Below are 21751 nucleotides of genomic sequence, written 5' to 3'. Positions count from 1 at the left end.
TTACATGGACAGACTAACTGACTTGACTTTCTAATAAATGAATCTGAAAGGTCATCATTAAAAAAAAAAAGACATTTTTGTGTCAAAATATTTTCTGACTCACTTTTAAGGACTAGCAGAAACTAGACAGAAACCATAATGCAAATAATGCATTATCTTTGGAATCACAGTCACGGCTTTGTAAGGACAACAGAAATTTAAAATATACAACATATTAGGGCTGCAAATAACTTTCAAAAATGTATACACCAAATTGCTTTATGAATGCCAACATTTACAGAGTAAATACTTTTTTATAAACCCAGCAAATAATGAAGAAATGACATTTTAGCTTTCTTTGTGTGTACCCTTATGTTGTTGTACAAAGCTGCAAATAGCTCCAAGATTTTGTTTTGTGTGCTGTGTTCTGGCGCACTGTCTGAGAGTAAAGTCTGGCACACAGCCATAATGTGGCTTGTCACACATGAGTCACAAAACTCTTCTTTGTTGACAAAATTGACTATTTTAGCACAAATATTCAGGTGAGCTCACATAGTGGATGAATCTGGACGGATCTGGAAGTTTACAGCCCCGTTTCCACCAATCAGTACCGCAGTTCTGTTTCCACTGTGAAAAGTTGTGGATGGTACCAATGGAAATGTTCCGAACCATCCCCATTTTTGGTCACCCCTCTGTTGGGGTACCTAGCACACAGATCTGGTACTAAAAGGTGGAGCTGTGAACACTGCAGTCTGGTGATTGGTCAATTGTGGACGGTCACTCTGCTCAGGGCTTGTGGCTGGTTTTGAGGAGAGTTGTTCATACATCAGTAAACTGTAACTATAAAATGAAAGAGTGTTTTTCTGGTTCTAGCAGCATCTGTAGTCTGAGAAACAATAACTTCACTGGGCCAACTGCCGGCAACTTTTAAGGTGGAATGTTATCTTGTAAAGTTAGTCAATGTATGAGATGACGATGAATCCATCAGCACACCTTAAAGTTCAGTGTGACAACTGTGACCATTACTTAAGTTGGCATTGTCCCTCTTGGATGACAGATACTTTTAGTAATGAGTGGATCTTCAAGCGTTTAAAAATATATATTAATTTCTACCAGATTATGTGAACTGCATATATCCTAATCCTCACTGTGAGACAATCAAAAATAAAAAGCATCGTGGATCATTGTTCCTGTGGGCTTCCGCAACACTAAACCCCTGAGCTTGCCTTAGAAGGACTAAATGCACAAACCCTCTGTTCTTAAATATCACATCAAGAGAGACTCTAACTGCAGCCTGTTCTGTTTTGTTCTGAAAATGTCACTGTGTAACCCCATTCTGTGGATGATAAACAAGGTGCAGATTGACATAGGACTAAATACAATCCCCCACCCACATGAAAGAGTTCTGTTTGTGGTGGAAATGCTAAGGGGTTTCTAAGGTCTAGGTACCACGTCTGAAGGGTTACTTTTAGTTCCAAAGGTACCATACCGAAAGTGTTTGGTGGAAACAGGGCTTATGATGCTGAAGGTGTAAGGGTTCATGATCAGACGCTGGTTTCAGAGATACAGCAAGCTGTATTTGAAAGGCATCATCAGATTTGTAATAGAGTAGTAGAAGTAAGGGCACAGTAGTTGTAATCTTGGTGATCTATGTGGATCCGTAAGAGGATCCTAACTTTGGGATGAGTCTGTATTCAGTCACTCTTTTCTTTGCTAAACCCTGAGCTGTGGGGCATGCAGGGTAAAGCTTTTTCACTGAAAAAGCACCTGGACAGCTCCATATTTCAGACCTGTACGTCCGGCTGTAGTTAGAGGCTTGATTAGGTCTGTACTCTGAAAGTGTCGGCCGCAGACTCCTGTGTGATTACTTATGGCAAAGTTGTCTCGTTGGATATTAACTACCCACCTCCTCTGCAGTTCTTTGCCTTTGGGAAATGTGTGGAAACTGAGATTTTACCAGAAATGTGAAATACTCTGCCTTTGCACACAGCCTATTCAGTGATGCCAAAAGTTATGGTTGACTGATTAGACCATGTTGTTGGCCTAATTCGGAGCTAATCGCCTGTGATTGGAAATGGCCATTTGATGACAACAATTATCTAACTGTGCTCACCCAGTGCCTTTCCTGTTACATTCAAGCCAGGTGTCCACACAGACACAGAACCTGATACTGCACGTGGGAATAGTACCATCCAGAATAAACACCAATATTAGATTGTCAATACAATTTGTCACCATTATGCCACTGTTGTGTCCTCACACTCCACCTCTCTCCTTTCCTTTTTCCCTTTAACCACCTTCTGTTCATAATTAGGACCCAAAAACGTGAAGCAGTACAAGTGGCAATCACTCGAGAACACAAATCATTTCTCCTCACTCTTCCACCTGTATAGCAGACCTCATGTTACAAATGATGTGTTTCATTATAATGATTTCTAGTGTCTCACTGTGGCGGTGTGGGTGATTTTCACATTTCAAGGTTCATGGTGCGGCGACAGAAAAGTTATTGTTGTCCTGATGCAAATTTACGCTTGTTATAAAATTTCCAGGGAGAGAAGCTATTCTGCACAAAGACCTTGGGCAGACTCAACATAAGTGTTTTCTCATCGGAGTGTGTGTGTGTGTGTGTGTGTGTGTGTGTGTGTGTTGAAAGGAAAGATAAAGCAGGGGTATATGTTAACACCCCAGCAGTTTCAGTTCCAATTAGGTGAGGTTGGAGGAGCCAGGGAGACATAATTTCAAATGAGGAAAACAAAGGCAGCTAAGGAGGTTCCCAGGTCTTTATGAGGTTAGTTATGATGATAGATGGAAAGGTTGTGGAGGCAATCTATTCCTCCTTAGTAGGGCGTATAACTTTATGAGATAGGACGCACAGACGAATAATGTAATAACTTATAATAACAAACTTGAGTCATCACGTCATCATGCCTACATCATTGGTTTAAAACGATAATCACTTGTTATGTGCTCGCAATGTTATCATATGTACTAATCGCTTATAACATTCATGGTCGCATTGTTTTTAGACCCATTACAGGGAAATTTTACTGCATTCTCACTGCCAGGCTATTATTACATCATCAGCTGATACAAAAACAGCCCATGATCCAAGTTCAGCTGTAGTCAGCTAGATCCCCCTGCAGCTATCAGGGAGTAGAAACAGTTGCCATTCATCCACTAACCTCCATGCTAGCAGTTGAGTCAGGGGGTGAAGGTGAAGGCAGGAAGGATCAATTATCCAGGCACAGTGATACTGTGACTGGTAGTCAAGAGTGGCAGTCAACCAGCGTGACATTGAAGCAGGATGATAGAGATGGTGTGAGATAACTGGGTGAAATGATATCCACTTGTGATTATACAGCACAAAGAAACGTGAAAAATGTGTGACTGTCTGTGTATTTATGTACACGCTGGAGGGAAACTGATAGATGTGAATGGGTCAAAGGTTTAAATGTGAGGATTTACGGTATGTATGTGTGAATTACAATTTCAATCACAATTTCCTTGTGAAATGTGAGCATGTTCAGATGATTAAATGTGTGGGAGTAGAAATGTGTTAATGAAACCATGTGTAAAAGTGACTTAGACCTAACGGTTAGAAGATGTACTAAAAAAAGACATGCCATTTGCCCCTTCAGTTGTCAAAACAGTGTGCACCGATAGGTCTTGTGTATTTCCTGACGTGTGGTTTTCTCGTGAACAACAGAAGAATTTTAATTTAGAATCTCTGTGCAAAAACCTAGAGACAACACGAGGAAATGTCACCATGTCCTGGGCCAGCTTTTATTAGAGTGATGAAAAAAAAAGTCATACCCCTGGGAAGTAGGAGTGCTGACAATGCTGCAGCACCCCCGCACCCAGGTGGATGAGGTAGGCTATATTTGTGTTTTAGCCACATTTTTTTTGCACCTCATTGTCATCTGCAATGTTCGTTGTTTTTTTTTCAGGTTGTATTAGTTTTCTAATATTAGAGACATTTTTCAAGCATTTCCCTATGGTAAATAGCAAAATAATGTCCTTAAATAAGGTCCAGTGTGCAAGATTTAGGGACATCTACTGGCAGAAATGGTTTATAATGTTGGTAACTGTGTTTTCATTCATTTATTACATTTATTATCACATAAACTAACGTAAACACTAACATAAACCGCCTAGAGTTGGTTCATGTTCTCACGGCAGCATTTACAAGCGGACCAGATCAAATGCCTTGCACGAAAAAGCTGCTCTTGATTGGTCAAAATTTCCATGCAGGGAAAATCCAGGAAGTAAAGAAAATGTCAAAGAAGAGTACACTTGCAAGATGAATACAAGTCTTTCTAATGTCACAATGGAGGGACAACTACGCTGGTTGATTTTAGAGCTGCTCATCGTGGACTATATTGCTGTCATTGTTCATTTTAGGCAAGCCATACAGTTTGAAAATGAGGCGCGGCTCCAACTAGAAAACAATGTTTTGATGCAATGGATGTGCTGAATGCGCATATTAAAGGTGCTCACAGACTTGGGCGTACTATAAGCGGAGCGGACTCCGCAAGGAATGTCCGCAGTCATTTGGGCTTCCATAGTCGAGCGCACTTCCGCATTGTAGTTTCCTGTAAAAATGTCCGTGAAACACTACATTACCCACAATACTTGCACGTTGCTTACACTCTTCTGTCATGGCATCCTACACTGACGACAAGGAAGAGGAGCTGCTCTGCCTGCTGGCTCTGCAAGCAGGGGAGTTTGCCATGTTGGTGAGGGACATGCTAAGTCTTGACGAACATAAACACTTTCAATACTTCAGAATGAATAGTGAAAAATTCGACGATCTAGTTGGGCACCTAGCCCCACTTCTTCTGCACTCTGGGAGTCACCGCTCACCCGTCAATGCAAATACAAAATGCAGTTCGGTGTCACATTTATTGGAGGTCGATGTGAAAAATACATGCCGAGCAGGCTTTTGTGTGACACTGGTGGGCGGAGTGGAGTCTGCGCGGACGTCCGCTTTTAGTCCGCTTTTTTGGGCCTTAAGGCAGTACAAGAGGAGGCGCCTCGGATCTAGGTAGAAACACGTTCAAACAAACCACACCACAAACAAACTGCACCTGAGTTCGGTTTTAACCTGACCGAGACCACTTTTTCAAGAAGCTCTTGGTCCGGTTGTTTTGGTGCGCACCCAAGTGTGATTACTGTGTTCACACCTGCCCAAAGGAATCACACTTAGGGGGCAAACGAACCTGAGTTAGACTGAACTGAACCAAATAGGGCAGGTGTGAAAACAACCTCAGAATGAGCCATTTATATCTACGAACAGAGTGGGTCTACTTCCAGAGTCTGCCATGCTGATCTACAGTAGCCAGAAATGGACAAACCAAACACTGGCTCTAAATAGAGCCATTCACAGGAGAAGTTTTGGTTCTGCAACCTCACCACTAGATGTGGCTAAATCCTACATACTGGATCTTTAAATATCATTTCCAAAAAGTTTTAGGTAATACAAGATGGTTTTGTGAATCCCCCCAAAAATGTTAGTCTCCAGCATCCTAAACAGTGCTCTTGAAAATTTCAGAGATGATAACTTGTGCAGTGAATGCACAGTTTGAACCCACTGGACACAGGATGATGGTTAATTTGTGGCACCAGCATGAACATAAGCTTTACAAGCATTAAATGTGTTAAACTGTTTCACAAAGGGCAAACTGGACATTTCACAGAGTTCTGTGGCACTTCAACAAAATGCATAGCTGTCAAATGACATCTAATAGTTCACCAGCCAGTTGCATTTCCACACACGAGTCCACACTTTTTTTGTGTTTTCCTGTCTCTTGTCAAAAGTGAACTATCCATCTCTACACAGCTTATTGTTGTGGCGAGAACTGCAGTGTGCTCTGCAGTCTCAGAGCACAGAGAACAGTGCCTTCCTATGCGGTTTACCCTTTGACATTTCACGACCAGCGGTTCACCCTATTGTTGGAACTGCAATAAATGTGCTCGGATGAAAGAGTTTCAGGTCTGTGTGAGTGGGTGAGTATCATTGTTGAGTGCTATTGTGCAGGTGTTATAATGCATGCTAGAGGACAGCAACGGAAATAGAAAGCTCTTTTGAAGAACACCTTTAATTTTGCTGCCGAGTGGATGTGGTTGCCCTGAGGAGATACAACATACTTGAGGGCAATTACTGATCAAATAATCTTGCTGCTGAAAAGAACAGATGAAAAGCGAAATAAATAAATGGAGAGAGACAAGGAGACGGGGGGAGCCAGAAGTACTAATAAAGTGAGAACGCTGAATGTACTGGGGTCTGGATGAGTAAATGACTCCATCATTGAATTACAACCATTACTGATCTCACTATGCATAATCGTGCATGGGGATTGATGTAAGCATATGCACACGTGTCCGCACACATTCAGAATCCACAAAGACATACGTGCCAACTCCATCTCTGGCATCTCCATGTGTACTGATTGAGTTGACTGTCTGAAGCTCTAATGCATTATGCAACAGCCCTCAACATGCCCTTGACCGGGGTGACATGAATTTCACATACATTAAAGATGTAATCCATTCTAATGAGCTTAGACTTTATCTGGTTGGGCACAAAATACACAAGGGAGTTACGGCACTCAAGGGAAAGATAAATATCATCAAACTGTGCGCTGGGCATTTGTTGGTATAGTTTTACTGTCAGCACAAATAGGCGCAAAACTGTATGATCTGATTGTGTACATACTGCGGTGGAAGCTGGTGATTATGTACCTGGATGAGGCAGCAGGCACTGAGGGCTTCTGCTTACACACTAACAATGCTGTTCTCTAGCTTGGTGGACTAAGCTTTGATTATAGAAGCCTGTTACGTTTACTCATCAATCGTATAAGAAAAGCAAACACACTCCAGCCACAATTACTCATGGCACAAGAAATATAAAGCACGGGCAGGCTCCCTTTGTGTGGACCCTTGATCGGCAGCTCAGCCACTCATTCATGCATCCCACTGTAACTGTTATGAGGGCTCATTCTTCTGCATCCTTTTGACACCCACGCCTTTGTATTAGATAAAGACGGGATCAGGAAAAAGCTAGTGTTGCGTCAGTGTGTACTGCATGGCTGGGATGGTGTTATTTGTATCATATTTGATACACAGGCTTCTGAGACCTCTACAGTATCAACGAGATCAATAATTATTAAACAAACATATTGTATACAGTCTGGTGCGTTAATTGCCCTCATCTTGATTATCAATGTTAAGGTCTTTTCACACTGGGAATGAAAGGAAAGGAACAAAATGAAAATACAGAAAATTTGTTGATGATTTTTTTTGTCTGTTCAAATCTTTAACACCAAGGCCGAGACAAATATTCACATTCCGTGCATTCCACTGAAAAGTAAATGTCCATGCTGTCACAGAATCATCAATTCACTGCTGTTTTTACTGTAATAAACCCAACTCTGCATACTGGAGATGGGCTTGTTATTTATCATCTGCAAGGTTACAGTGTGTGTGTGCACTTCTTATAAATGTTGTCATGTTATTGTAACAAGTGTAAATGCTGAGCTTTATTGCATTGCTTTTCACCATTCATGAGTCCCAGTTTGGCCCTCAATATGAGGCCTATAATACCAGGGCTCAGTGGATTTCTCAAAAAAAGACAGTGAGTTTACTTATATGCTTCAATTGCTTATAATAGAAATAATAATAAATATATCTGATTTACCACTATCACGAATCCTTTATGGTCAGGTTTTATAGAATACCATTGACAAAGACTACATGTAGTTTTTGACACTTATGCCCACAACATAACGTCAGATACAGCACTTTGAAAAGACTAGTTCTCTATATGTTACCTTGACATAGAACTACCTTAAAACTTCTCTTAGTAGCCCAGGCTATTACTTGCTTAAATCACTGAACTCAACATGCCTACAGTATATTTGGGACAGGCGTCTATATGAGCCAGGCCTTTAATTCCTTTTACACAAAACTGTTGCTCAGCAACAGTTTTAGGAAATACAATGACATTAGTTAGTCTAACCATTATGAATATTACTTGTATACAAATTAGGCTTCAAACAATATATCCATTATGGGTAACACTTTACTTGAAGGTATCTACATAAGAGTGACATGACACTGTCATAACTATGACATGACACGGTCATGAACCTGTTGTGAACATTATGTACATGTCATAAACGTTTATGACTGCTGTCATTAAGTGTCATTTGGTTTTTGTAATGACAAGTTGACATTGTTTGGGCTGTCTTGATTATGACAACTTGACATTAATCAAAGTGACATTACCAGAAGTTGTCTTTGTCATGACAAGTTGACATGAAATTTGTTCGGGATGTCCTTATAATGACAACTTGACATTAACCAGGATGATATTACCAGATGTCTTTGTCATAACAACTTGACATTAACAAGAAATGCACCTCTTTTTGTGTTTATGACAAGCTGACATAAAGATTATTATTGTTATGACAAAGACATCTTGTGGTAATATCATCCTGGTTAATGTCAAGTTGTCATAATAAGGACATCCCGAACAAATTTAATGTCAAGTTGTTATGACAAAGACAACTTGTGGTAATATCATCCTGGTTAATGTCAAGTTGTCATAATAAGGACATCCCAAACAAATTTAATGTCAAGTTGTCATGACAAAGACATCTTGTGGTAATATCATCCTGGTTAATGTCAAGTTGTCATAATAAGGACATCCCAAACAAATTTAATGTCAAGTTGTCATGACAAAGACATCTTGTGGTAATATCATCCTGGTTAATGTCAAGTTGTCATAATAAGGACATCCCAAACAAATTTAATGTCAAGTTGTCATGACAAAGACATCTTCTGGTAATGTCACTTTGATTACCTCCGCCAAGGAGGTTATGTTTTCGCTGGCGTTGGTCTGTTGGTCTGCAAAATAACTCAAAAAGTTATGAACAGATTTTGATTGATAATGGGAAAAGGAACAGATGATCAAATTTTGGTGGTGATCAGTTGAAGCGAAGTGGATAAAATAATAAAATGGCAGGAAGACTTCAGATTCTTTTTATGGGTGGACCCTTATGGACTAAAGAAATCAAAGAATGGACACATATTCTGACTTTATGACAGCGTCAGAGACAGGGAAACACCACTTGTTTTTTCATCATGCCGGTGAATCTGAATGACTTACGGTCTTCTCTGGTGCTCATGGTTTAAGTAAAATGACATCAACCGAGCTAACAATGTGTAGCATCTCCGTATATGACAAAACTTAACATTATTTTTTTCTATGTGCAATCTAACCAGCTAATTAATGTTAGCTTAAGTGGGTAATCAACAACACCATTTTATACATCTGAAGAACTGGCAACCAGACCAGGCCTCTAATTGAGACAGGCCTTTATTTGTCAAAATGTGTAGCTAAATTGGGCTCGTTAAGGGGACTAGGTGTTAAATTGGGACTGGGCTTTTAACTGAAGTTTTAGGGTATGTTTACCTTTTTTTGCTGGTCACTCACCATCAAGTTTAGATACACTTCAGATGTTCCCTTTATTTTTATTGTTTTAGAATGTTTATTGTATATGTGAAAGAGGACACTATTTTATGGGATCAAAATCCATGGTGGTGTGTGAATTTTGACAGTGATATCAAAGAAAGTCTATTGATTGGATGAGCAAAAATTAATATTTTATTAGCAGGCTTGTTTTTATTGGCATCTGAAATTCTCAAAAATAGAAACATCTCCGAAAAAAAAAAAAAAAGTCTTGCACTGTGGAAAACAAAAGTTTCAGACTCAGCGCGAATAGGCTCATAGAGATAGATGGGCTCAAAATCTTTAATAATTGATGTGCAGTTCATTTGCACAAATTATTCACATTTGGTATGAAGACTTTTTTTGCAAGAAGCAGAGTGAAATTCATCAGATTCAGAATGGCTACAGGATAACATGACTTACAGTACTATGTTTATATTGAATAAATTGTGGTTATATTTGTATTTTTATCAATAACACGTACTTTATTTTGTTGTAATATGTAGAAATTTGTTTAGAAAACATGACTAAGCAGGTGTAGGGTTGGGATTTGGAAATCCCCAAATTGGCATTGTTTTGTAATTCATAGAATTCTTATGTTTTAAAATGTCATACACTCTTTTAATTGTTTAATTAAATGAATTAAAGATAAACTAATATCTTTATAATAAATGTAGAGTAGAAAACAGGGTATCTATACATAGTTGTATGCATACAATCTAAAGAAAGAGACGTGTATTTGCTCATTGCAGACATCTGATAATAACATATTAAGCTTGTTGACACGGAATTAAGCTTTGTAGCTGGTGGTGATAACACAAATCCGATTCCATACAAGTATTAATGCTTTCATCACTGCATGACAATTATCAATATGATCATTTAATCACTGCCATTTTTTCGAACAAAATGTATTTGATGTGCATGAAGCACTCCCACCAGGCTCCTCCGAGGACTTTTTTTTTTTTTTTTTTTTTAAATCACAAACACTGAAATACATTTATGGAGGTGACCCTGTAGCAAAAAGAGCTGTCCTTCATTCCTCCTCATTGTGGGTACTGCAGTCCTTGCAATTATCACAACATAAAAGAGATTCAAATGCCTGCATTTTCTTCTAATCTCAATACGCTCAACAGGGCTTGAAATATGTCTTTAAATTACATTTCTAACCAGTGTGTAGAATTTCAAATTGACTCAATGCTGTACATATTACATGTCCACTGATTATGAACCCCCAGCTTTTTGCAAACTAAATTAAGTCGTTCTCTATTAATGTGCCCCTGTAATTATTACCTAGGGTTGAAAAAGATGTTTTCTTTAATGCTATGTGGGGCTTATTAAACATGCACAATGAATCATTTCATGTTCACTTTGAGGAAATGAATAGACGAGGTGTTTATCGGTCAAACAGCATTGCAGTTATGAGGGTGTGACTTTGAGAGCTTTATATAACGTGTCTGCCACTGAAGTGCATACCAGTTATTGGACAGCAAATATCCTAGTGATAAAAGGTTTCCCCAAAGGAACAAATCATCAGTGAAATTGTATTTTTGGCTCAATAAATAGACCCCAGTGTGTGCATGTTCGTATGGACTAACCTGTCTCCTGGTCACAGATCTGCTCGCAGGGTTCCGTGGTCCTTTGGCCGCAGTAGTCAAGGACCCACTGTGTGGACGAGTTGGTCTGATAGTAGAGGGTTAGCTTGGCTGGGTTTAGCCAATTAGAAACATCAAGGAAGCTGCCCATGCTCACCACAAAACTACTTCCTGAAAGAAAAGAAAAAAAAAACAGAACAAAATTATTTTGCTCGAAAAGAAAAGTGCAAAGGTTAAAAAAGGGCTTGATTGTTTGGTATTTTAAAGGTTCCTCTCCCGGTTCTATTGCAAAATCAATTGGAAAGTAGCTAATTCTTTTGTTTTCACTGTAATTTCAATTCCCTTCCTGACCAGGCTGAATTTAAATGAGAAAATTAAGACCTATAATGTGAGTATTGATGGGATTTCCTTGGTAATTGCAGGAGAGGGGCTGAAAGAGTTTCACGAGTCAATCAGTAAACGCTATGCTCATTGACGCTGACTTACCTTTCTTTCTTACTGCTCCCAGACCAATCGTTAAACTCTGATCACTGAACAAGATTATCCCTAATTGATGCCAATGACTTTTAGTTCCAAAGGGAGCTTGGAGGAGATTGTGCTTCAGCCCTCTGGTGAGCACAAAGATTCTTACACAGCTATATTGTGTGTATACTGCTGGGTCGTGGAAGGTAAATTCGTGAAGGTGTTTGCAGTGCGAGTCTACATTTCTGTGTCAAAGTGAATTTACAATGAGCTGCAAAAACCAGGCTGGGGCATAAAGATAGTAATTGTGAGATTAAAAAAGGATTCGCGCATATATTCTCTTTTATGACGTGAAACTCTGTGATGGTGGTCTCTAGGCTGTTTTTTTAAAAGAGAGGATTAATGCAGATAGAAAAGCTTAGACAGTAGCCAGCAATCAAAGCTGAGTCACAGGAAAAGTTACAAGGCCAATGCCCTGCAGTAAAACATACAACTCAGAGGAGAAATACCCCACAAAGAATGCAGATAAAGCAACACTATCCCAAACTTCATCTGCTTATTTATTTTTTTCCTTTCTTACCAATTTTGTTGTTCCAAATTCCTAATAAAATACGCTTGCATTTGTCGCCTCCCACACACATGAAGTCACTGGCTGCTTCTTTTCATTTGGCAGGAAAGCCTGACCCACAGAGAGCCTTACAAAAATACACTCATATGTTAAAGTTTTATTATCTGACAACCTGGCAAACTCGACTGGAGCTCCTCATCTAGACTGTATAGACTAATAACATCCCTGCAGTGCTGCCTTCAAGTAAATATTGCATTGCTTGTAGCCATTATTCTGCTGCTACAGTATGGATTGAAGTAAAGTTGAAGTGTGTCGACCTCGGATGTTTGTGAATGGGTTCTGAGAATGGGTCTGTATGGATGACTATAAGCTCTAAGCTCTTGTTCCACTGTGGCTGTCGTCATGACAGCTCAGATCACCTTAATGTGTTCATCAGTGAGTGTATGTGTCCAGCATTGCAATAACAGCTTTTTGGCAATAAATAAATGGATGAGCAATAATTTCCTGACGTTAAATGAAGACAAAACTGTCATCCTGCTTGTCGGCCCTAAAACAAAAGGAGAAATGCTGCTTAATAACTTGGGGAACTTAACTCCCTGGATCAAATCTGAAGTTACAAATCTTGGTGTGATTCTTGATTCAAACCTACGCTTCAGGTCCAACATTAACAAGATGACAAAAACATTACTTTTCAACCTCAGAAACATCGCCAAGCTACGACCATTTCTAAATGAAAAAGGTGCAGAGAAATTGATTCATGAACAAGCTACAGAGTGCAGTGACTAAATTTGTCTGGCAAGGCAAACGCCCACGTATAAGGCTCACTACGATGCAACGAGATAGACTGGCAGGTGGGCTATTTCTGCCAAACTTTAAGTTTTATTACTGGGCCTTTACCCTCAGACCTTTAATAACCTGGTTTGAGCCTAATGCCGCAGTGTCTTGGCGGGCCGTGGAAGAGAGTTTTATACGTCCATACAATCTGCAAGACTTTCTGTATTCTAACGTGCCTTTACCACGACGCAGAGAAACATTCGGCCCAGTAGTCTGTCAGATGATCGCTGTCTGGAGGGCTATAGAAAAGATGAGTGGGTTCCCCTCCCCTCCAAACTGTTGATAGGTGGACTCCCCATACAATATCCTCACTGGCGGGACAGGGAAATTTGTACGTTGGGAGATATTTTTGGAGACGGGGGTTTGCACTCCTTTCAAGATTTGTGTACACAATTTGATATTCCGCCTTCTTCCTTTTTTTTCTATCTGCAATTGAGATCTGTTTTGGGGGCTTGCAGAGTTCCGTTTCCGCTCACACCACATCCATTAGACAAGATTCTACGCAGCGCCAGAAGCACGAGAGGCCTAGTCTCCAAACTATATTGGTTTATTTCCGAGCATGCTTATAGACCTCTGGTATTGGAAGTTTTATGGAGGGCCGATATACCAAATCTTAACACAGATCATGATTAGAGGAAAGTCTGGTCTAACATTTTGCTGGCCTCTAGAAACCCGGATCACCAGTAGATCCACTTTAATTTTGTTCACAGAACTTATATGACACCAAGGAAGCTTTGCTCCATTAAACTCATTTCTGATCCCCACTGTAGGCTTTGCTCTTTGAATGCTGTCGGCGCCTTCTTTCACATGATTTGGGACTGCGCCCCAATGTCTGTGTTCTGGGGGATGGTTGCCTCCAATCTTTCTAAACTGTTTGGGTTTGTTGTACCACTATCACGCATCATATTCATTCTCAATGATCTGTCTACCCTGGGGTTGTCACTGTCTAATAGCCGTGCCCTGCTGGCTGGGTTTATGGCGGCCAAGAAACTGGTCGCCACATTCTCTTTCACTTCGGGATGGCTTCTTATGTATTTGGATATTGTATACTTAAAACTATCTACAGCCCGTGTACATGGAGCACAGGAGACTACTATTGAAATGTGGAATTCTCTTTCTGTGAAACTTAAGAATTTATTAGAATGAAAGTCACTGAAGCTGTTTTGTGTATTGCGTCCAGGTCCCTGAGGTAGGGGGTGGGTGGGAGGATGGGAGGGTTTATTTATATGATTTCAGATTTAGTTTAAGCTGCTGATTATTTTCAAGGATTTCATTATTATTTTCTGTTTATTTGATCTTGCTGATTATTATTTGTGCTACTTGCCAATGTATCTGCTTTTAATTTTGACATGTTTGTTCTCATTTTCATGCCTTTATTTCAAGCTGGCTCGACTTTTTACAGGCCTCCCAAAAAACACCACTGAGAGACTTTAGCTGATTCAAAATAATAAGCTCGGCTATTAACCAGAACCAAGAGGAGAGAGCACATCAGGCCAGTCTGAGCTTCTCTGCACTGACTTCCTGTTACATTTAGAATTGATTTCAAACTCCTCCTCCTTGTACACAAAGCCCTACATGGGCTGAGACCGAGCTACATTGCTAACCCCTGTCTTATCTATTTGCCTCCAAGAACACTTCGATCATCTTCTGCTGGTTTATTGGAGGTTCCCAGCAACAGCCGGCAGAAGATCGGGGATGTAACCTTTGTCAATTACGTCCCAAAGCTATGGAACACACTTCCCATAGATATCAGGGAAGCTAGCTCGCTGAATACTTTTTAAAAGAAAGCTAAAACATATCTGCTCACTTTAGCCTTTAACTAGCTCTGACTTTCCTCATACAGGTCTGAAACTGTATTCTTTTATGCTTTACCTTTCCACGGCTGCAACTCTTGTAAAATCTTACTTGATTGTATGATTTATAGTTTTACAATTCTGTCAATCAGTCCTTTTTTTTGTTCATTGTCTATTTTCATGTGAAGCACTCAGTGCTCATACTGCCCCTATTTTAAAGGACTTTGTGCTGCATTTCTTGTATGAATGCTGCTATATAAATAAAGTTTATTGTTATTATTATTATTATAACAGAAAATGAAATGGCAAAAGCCAAAAGGAAAAAGAAATACCAGGGGGGGAGAGGGGGGGGGGGGGCTAGGAAACCAAGTCCACTAGGTCCAGCACTGCTGAAATTAAAAACATTGTAAAAAAAATACTTCTTGGCTGATGTTTAAGATGCTTTACTATAGAGGATTACATGTTTTCTTCTACTTCACACAATGGTTATGGATTTAATCTATAACTTAGATGAAACCCCGCCCTCCCCAACCCACAACTCCCTTAATTAAGAAAAAAAAGAAAAAAAAATGTTGTTGTTGCTGCTCTTATGAGTAACATCCAGTACCCTGAAAAAGGCTGATATGCATACATAAGTCATCAGATGGGATCCCTAAAAGCACCTCCCAGGTCAGGCTGACCAAACGTGAGCGTAACAAGGCCATGTCCTGTAGCACTGCAGTTAGAGAACAGAGCTGCCAGTAGCCCTCATTTGCTGAGAGGGTGGAAAAAAAATCTAATGGTCTCAGCTCACACAGAGAGGAGGCAATTGTTAGATTATGGGCTGGTTTCTCTGAGACCTGTGAAGAAACCCCTCCTGAGCAGTAAGAACATCACTGATTGCTGGCAATTTGGCTGTGCATATCGTGAATTGATTGCAGAAGGTTGGGGCTAAATTATTTTGTTAGATTAAACCCCTTTCAGCTGTTTTGGGAACAGATTTAGAACAGAAAGCAGAGCACATCTGTATCATGGCAACGGACAAGATTAAAGAAACTGTGCACATCGAGCAGTTGTTTTTTTCTATTGAACAAGTGCAACAATAGTCCTCCCTTAGAAAAACATTTACACTGACAGACAGCTTTTTATTATTATTTTCATTTCTTACGCTTTTGTTCCTGCTGCATACTAGTGCTTTTTTTCCCTGTGATATTTTCATTGTATGGTTATGGCAGTCAAGCTGTGTGATTAGACACAACTAAATAACACCGATTATTCCTATTATGTCGAGTTTAAAAATATTGAACGTAAGGGGAAAATAAAATTAAATAAAATAAAATTTAATTTAATTAAAGTGAATTGAATTAAAAAAGTTAAATAAAATCAAATAAAATTAAAAAGTAAAAATACCTTATTTATTCATCTTGATTTCTAATTGGCTTCTGTTTCTGTCTGTAATAAATACCATAAATTTAATAATCATTCATTCATTTATTAATTAACTCTCCTAGTGTGCCGAATGAGCGAGGTCCGGCACTGATTATGTCTGTCTATGTGAATAAATGATGCATTTTTTTAATCTTATTATCACCTTTGGAATGTAATTTTAAGCAAGTGATTTATAACACCGCTCTGTTTCCGTCGTCTAACAAAAAGCTTTCCTTCCTAGACTTAATATTAAATATGTAATTCTTTCCTAATTTGTTAATGAATCCGGTGACTCGCTTCACACTTTGGAGCGCTGAAAAAAAGAACATTAAGTATTAACCTCATTAACCTCTGAGAAGATATATTTAATTCCACCCACATTTGATTTAGCAATGAGTTTGTCATGATATTGACTAAATGGCCCCGCTATTATGTATCCTGTCTCCATTTCTTCATGCTACCTACACATTAGCTTGTGTGTTGTTTGTTTCCCCATCTCCTGCGATGTATCATCTGTCTACTGGCCTGCGCTGTTGTGTTTACTGACCTCATCACATGTATGCTCCTCTGCCTCCAATCACTCATTATTCCTGCAGTATATGGAGAGTTGTTTACAGTGGGCAGCTCTTGCATGTCAGATCATATGCTTAGCCTTGTAGCCATGCCATAGCATTAAAGTCCTTATTCTTGCCTGTTCCTGTCCTGACCTAACTTATATTTATACGTGGCTTGCCAGTTTGGATTTGCTTTGTTTGTTTATCTGTTGGATTTGTTTGTTTGTTTGCTCTGACTGCCTGCCTGCTGCCGACTGTATGCCTGCCAGACTATTGGGTTAAGCCGCCTTTTATCACATCTGCTCTGCCTCAGGTGTCTGCTTTTCTGAGTCCAATTCCACTATACACAAGTTTGCAGAGGAACAACAAAACTAAAAGTAAAAGGCTCTGCTTAATAAAAAAAAAAGGTGCTGTATGGAAGACACAACATACAGATACGAAAGGCGAAGTCTGTCCTGAGGGTGGCACTAAAGGAAAGGCCACGGAGTCATCCAAATTAAAATAATTACCTCTCTGGTGATCGTGAATATCTATGGAAATTTTCATCAAACTCCAATCATGAATTTTTGATCTCTTACTTTTAAAAGTTGAGAAGTGAGCATCGAGTCAGAGGTCAGCTCAGGGAGCTTCCATAATTTTAAGAAACGTCTGCCTTGTTAGGAGTGGTAGAGCAAAGGTGAGGAGGTCACAGAAAACAATAATTGTTCTATGGGGACTACACATATCAATATTAAATTCACAGTGGTACAGATACCTTGCGATAGACTACAGCATAATGAGGTCAAAACCTTTCTGACTTTCTCTGTGAGACTTGTTTATACGGTTGTTCGAAGTTGGATTCACCACACTCTATTAATTGCCCCAAACACTGCCATATTTGTGGGCAGGTTTCACAAAATTTTTTACAAGTGTAAGTAACAATAACAATAATCTCAAGGGGACGTGACATTTCTGGAGATACAAGGCAAGTTTGTCTTAAATGTATTTTATTTATTTATTTAAAGTCATTTACCAAATTGTATTCAAAGAAACACTTCATCTCCCAAATGTCTATTTGTATATCCATTGTATATACGAGTTTGTATGACTTTGTGAAGAATCCAAAAACGGAGAACATGCTTGGTAAATACAAGTAAAGGGGTCCACGTTGAATGACAGCAAAACTAGATCAAATCATCCATTTACAAGCTCTTAGACAACTTTATGCAGTATAATCTAAGTCTCATTTATACAGTTGTACACTAAGCACTCCCAAACAGTTTCACTTTTAGTACAGTTTCCTGATGGAAGGGGCTTTAAGATGTTAAGAAATTTAAGATATAAGATCAGTAAATTTGAGGGCTAAAGGAATACTTTCATGTTTTGTTTTGTTTTGGGTTTTTTTGGCATTTTTTTGTCTGTTGCATGTTCTATGTGTGGTTTTGTCATTTCTATGCCTGCTGCAACCCAAATTGCCCATCCGGAACAATAATAAAGTGAACTTGAACTTTGGTTTCACTGATCCCAATTAAGGGTATAAAAACCCTTGGCTGACATTGGGTGGATTCAGCTGGATGGCTTACATACTGCTTTTAGATGCTTTGGCCAGGCCTTCTTCACTCCCCTAGTTATCATCATTGAGCACATGTTTAGTCATTGTTGGGTTAAAATTTAAAAAAAAAAAAAAAAAAAAAAGAAAGAAAGAAAAAAGATTGAGGCAGCTCTAAACCAGCAGCTCTCATTTTTAGCAAGGTAAAATGACTGTTTTTGTCAATGGAGTCTGGCACTGAAGAGAGCATAGGTAAGTTTCACTTTTTGATCAGTTTTCTGTCAAAAGGGTCTGTCTGTTTGGGAAGTACTGAGCATACAACTGGATAAAAGAGACTTGGATTGTTGGATTGTTGTGCTAGAGTTGTGTGGGAGTTTGTAAAAGGATGTTTGATATAGTTTAGCTGTTGTTAAACGCGGACCCCTTTAACTTCAATTCATCAAGAATTTTCTCATTTTTTGGATTCTTCGTTCACCTTGTCTTTTTTTTCATGAATTCAACAGAACACAGGCTGAATAACTGGTATACAAATAGTCAGTTGGGAGGTGAAATATCTCCCCAAGCACCAAATTAATTCAGATTAAGGCATTTTAATTCTTAAAACAAATTATTGTCTTTGTATGGAAACAGGCAGATTATCTGTACATTACTCAAAAGACAGGTCTGGACCACTCATACATTTCATAGAAACAGAAAATTCAAAGTACAAGAAAATGCCACAAATTCCCTTCAATCACTCATATGTGCCACTTAACAACAATTTATTTCTTACGAGTAGTTCTTGCACAGGGCCCAGTTTCATTATGATTTGACAGAATCCAATTATACTGTGTGTGAAGTGATATGTAATTTGATGGGTTGGGTAGAACTGGTGAGAAAAAATGTCAGCACCTAATGATATAACTCAGAAGCCCAGAACAAAAAGTCAAGCTACTAACCACTGAAAGTATTCAACACTATATTTCGTCGCTGTCCAATGAAAAATACATATCTCCACTTTTGACGATTTGATGGACACTTCTGACACCCAATGAAGAAACGTGTTGAATAGATGATATAATAAGACGTCTTTCCATTGGTCATTTGGATACCCAACGCTAACAGTTGCTAGGGAATATTATGGACACTCCATGCACTGTAGAAAGTCAAAATCGTCAAAAGTGGAGATACGTGTTTTTCATCAGTTTTAGACTCTCATCTTAGGTGTAGTTACAGAGCACACTGTAGAAGTTGAAGTTTTGTGTACTGTTCCATTTCTATTGTGTGTCTAGGTGCACACAAATTGTGGGCGTGTGGGCGGACTAGAAATGAGGCCCTGGCGGCAAGAGCACCTGATCAACTGATATGTGAATGCTTTCAGAGATATGGCAATCATTAGTTAAATTGCCTCAGCTCCTCACTCCCTCTTACTTCACTTAACTCCTTGCACATTTTCCATGTGGGCCTCTCTTACCTCCCAGCGAGGTTTATACTGTGGTATCTTGCCAATACACGGACCCAATTTACAATTATCCCACAGCCAACAAGGAATTTAAAACACACTCAGTGGGATGGCTCTCGGGCAGTTGCCTGAGCACCTACATACTTATCCTCATTTTACATTTATTTCTCAAATGTTTTGTGTACTGTCTCCATGTTAGCATGTAAAAAAGCAGACGCCTGATATCAACTCAGTATTGTCAAAAAAGTCCAGGTTCTATGTATTCTACTTTCTTGACAACATTTTGTTGTGTGCATGCCATGCAGCCAGCTTTATGTGACATCAATAAAACAAAAATAAACCTTGAAGTACTTCTGTCACATTGGTTCAATAGAATGTTTGTGTCAACTGAGAAGGTGCAAACCACAGAATAGGTTAATAATGCAATATACCGTATGCAGTCACACGTAATAAAGTCTGCACACTGAAGGCTCCCAGTGCAAAAACACAGAAAAAACAATCATATTTTGAGCACACTGCTCTTCATCAGTCTGATGGCTCCAAATGTCATTCAGTTGTTTGTGGTGATAATAAATCTTTTTCCACTGGGAGCTTTCAGTGTGTGGGCTTCATGCTCCTGATTTTTGCTCTTTTTTTTTTTTTTTCAGTTCCACCACGCACATGATTTACTTTTTTGTCGGATGGATATGCGTCTTTTGCACTTTATCAGTCGTGCAGAGGGGGCACTGACACTGTAAAGCATTGAAATTGAAAACCACAAATCACCAATGAGGGGGTGGAGATTTTACTGCAAGCCATTTGTAAATAGAAACAGAGGAAGCATGCCGAGCTGTCCCTGGTCCATTAGCCGTTTCTCCTAACAACAAAAACTATACAAATTACTTATTATCCTTCACCACTCGATAACAGCTCTTACTGGACAGTCATCCCTGCAGTATGCTGCTGCTTGAAGGACGACTGTATCCAATTATGGCTGGGAAAAAAGAAAAAAATGAAACAAAGGTGTACTATGATGAATAGTGGCTATTATGATAACATGCTCCACAAATCTATATCCTTTTTTAGCTTCTACCACAAAGCTCAACATTGCCCGAGGCTGATGTTGCTACGGTATATTCTACTACAATTTCAGTGGGTGTCTCACAGAAGTGATAAGTGATTTTACAGTGAAGTTTCTTTCTGACTGAGTTTAGTGGGTCTCTTGTCAGTGATCAGGTTTTTTCCCTTCCCATTTTTGCTTCTGGGTTATAGTTTCAATTGAAGGAAGAGAAAAATAAATAAAACAGTGCGATAAAAACAGAACAAAACAAAACAAAAAAAACAGTTATAAAGCCAACTTGGTAAAACTGATTGGTAGTGATATTCCTTTAGTTGAATATTCAGCCAAGGTCTAATGAATGTTTTATACTTACCATCCGCAACAAAATGCTCAGGCACATGGAGGGTAACCTTGACAGTGAGAGGGCAGGAATCCTGCGTAGCATAGACAATGGCAATGACACATGTGCTGATGGTAATCAACGTCAGGGTGACCTTATTTAGAGGACTGTGTGGGTGGCCTAGAGGTAGAGAAAGAGAAAAAGGTAAAAGGTGAACAGTTTGACAGAAGCCCTTCTGTTCTCATCAGGGTCTCAAAAAGATGACTGCATTTGAACATCCTTGATAGGAAGTACTTCTGTACACAGGGACAAAATACACACACAGACACTCATAACACAGGCCTGAAACTAAATCATCCACTTTAGCACCTTCCTTTGTTGAAAATACAGCCGCCGAGCCTCCCTCAATCCTTGAAAATGTACTTAATTTGACTCCTGATATATGAATCTAACCCAGGTTCAAGTTTGGCCTGAGTAAGTAAAAGATGACCTGGAATACACGAGCTCCTGCAGAACAGCCAAGAATCATTCGCTGGCGTGATATATGATCTTATTGCCACTGACAGGGTTATAGATTGGTTGTTTTGGTTGCCCTTTGGCTCTGTCAGGGCTCCCATTTCCAAGCCAGATATAAGGAATGAAATTAGCCACTTAACCTCTGTCTACTGATATTTATCATGTCGCCATGTTGAAAGGAGGC

General features: G+C 39.3%; 1 protein-coding gene across 4 annotated transcripts in view; it reads right to left on the bottom strand.

The window, feature by feature from the left end:
• The window catches only part of LOC125905619 (astrotactin-2-like), a 431706-nt gene that overhangs the window by 218574 nt on the left and 191381 nt on the right, over positions 1-21751 (bottom strand). For all 4 annotated transcript variants that reach the window (XM_049603723.1, XM_049603724.1, XM_049603726.1 and 1 more), the window contains 2 exons: positions 21085-21231; positions 11089-11256 (listed from right to left, as the gene is read on the bottom strand). In XM_049603723.1, coding sequence (XP_049459680.1) covers positions 11089-11256; positions 21085-21231 — 315 coding nt within the window. The remainder of the gene's footprint in view (positions 1-11088; positions 11257-21084; positions 21232-21751) is intronic.

The sequence above is a fragment of the Epinephelus fuscoguttatus genome, linkage group LG18, assembly GCF_011397635.1.
Source record: "Epinephelus fuscoguttatus linkage group LG18, E.fuscoguttatus.final_Chr_v1".
In the NCBI taxonomy this organism is placed as follows: Eukaryota; Metazoa; Chordata; class Actinopteri; order Perciformes; family Serranidae; genus Epinephelus; species Epinephelus fuscoguttatus.
This window is presented reverse-complemented; position numbering and strand designations above follow the sequence as displayed.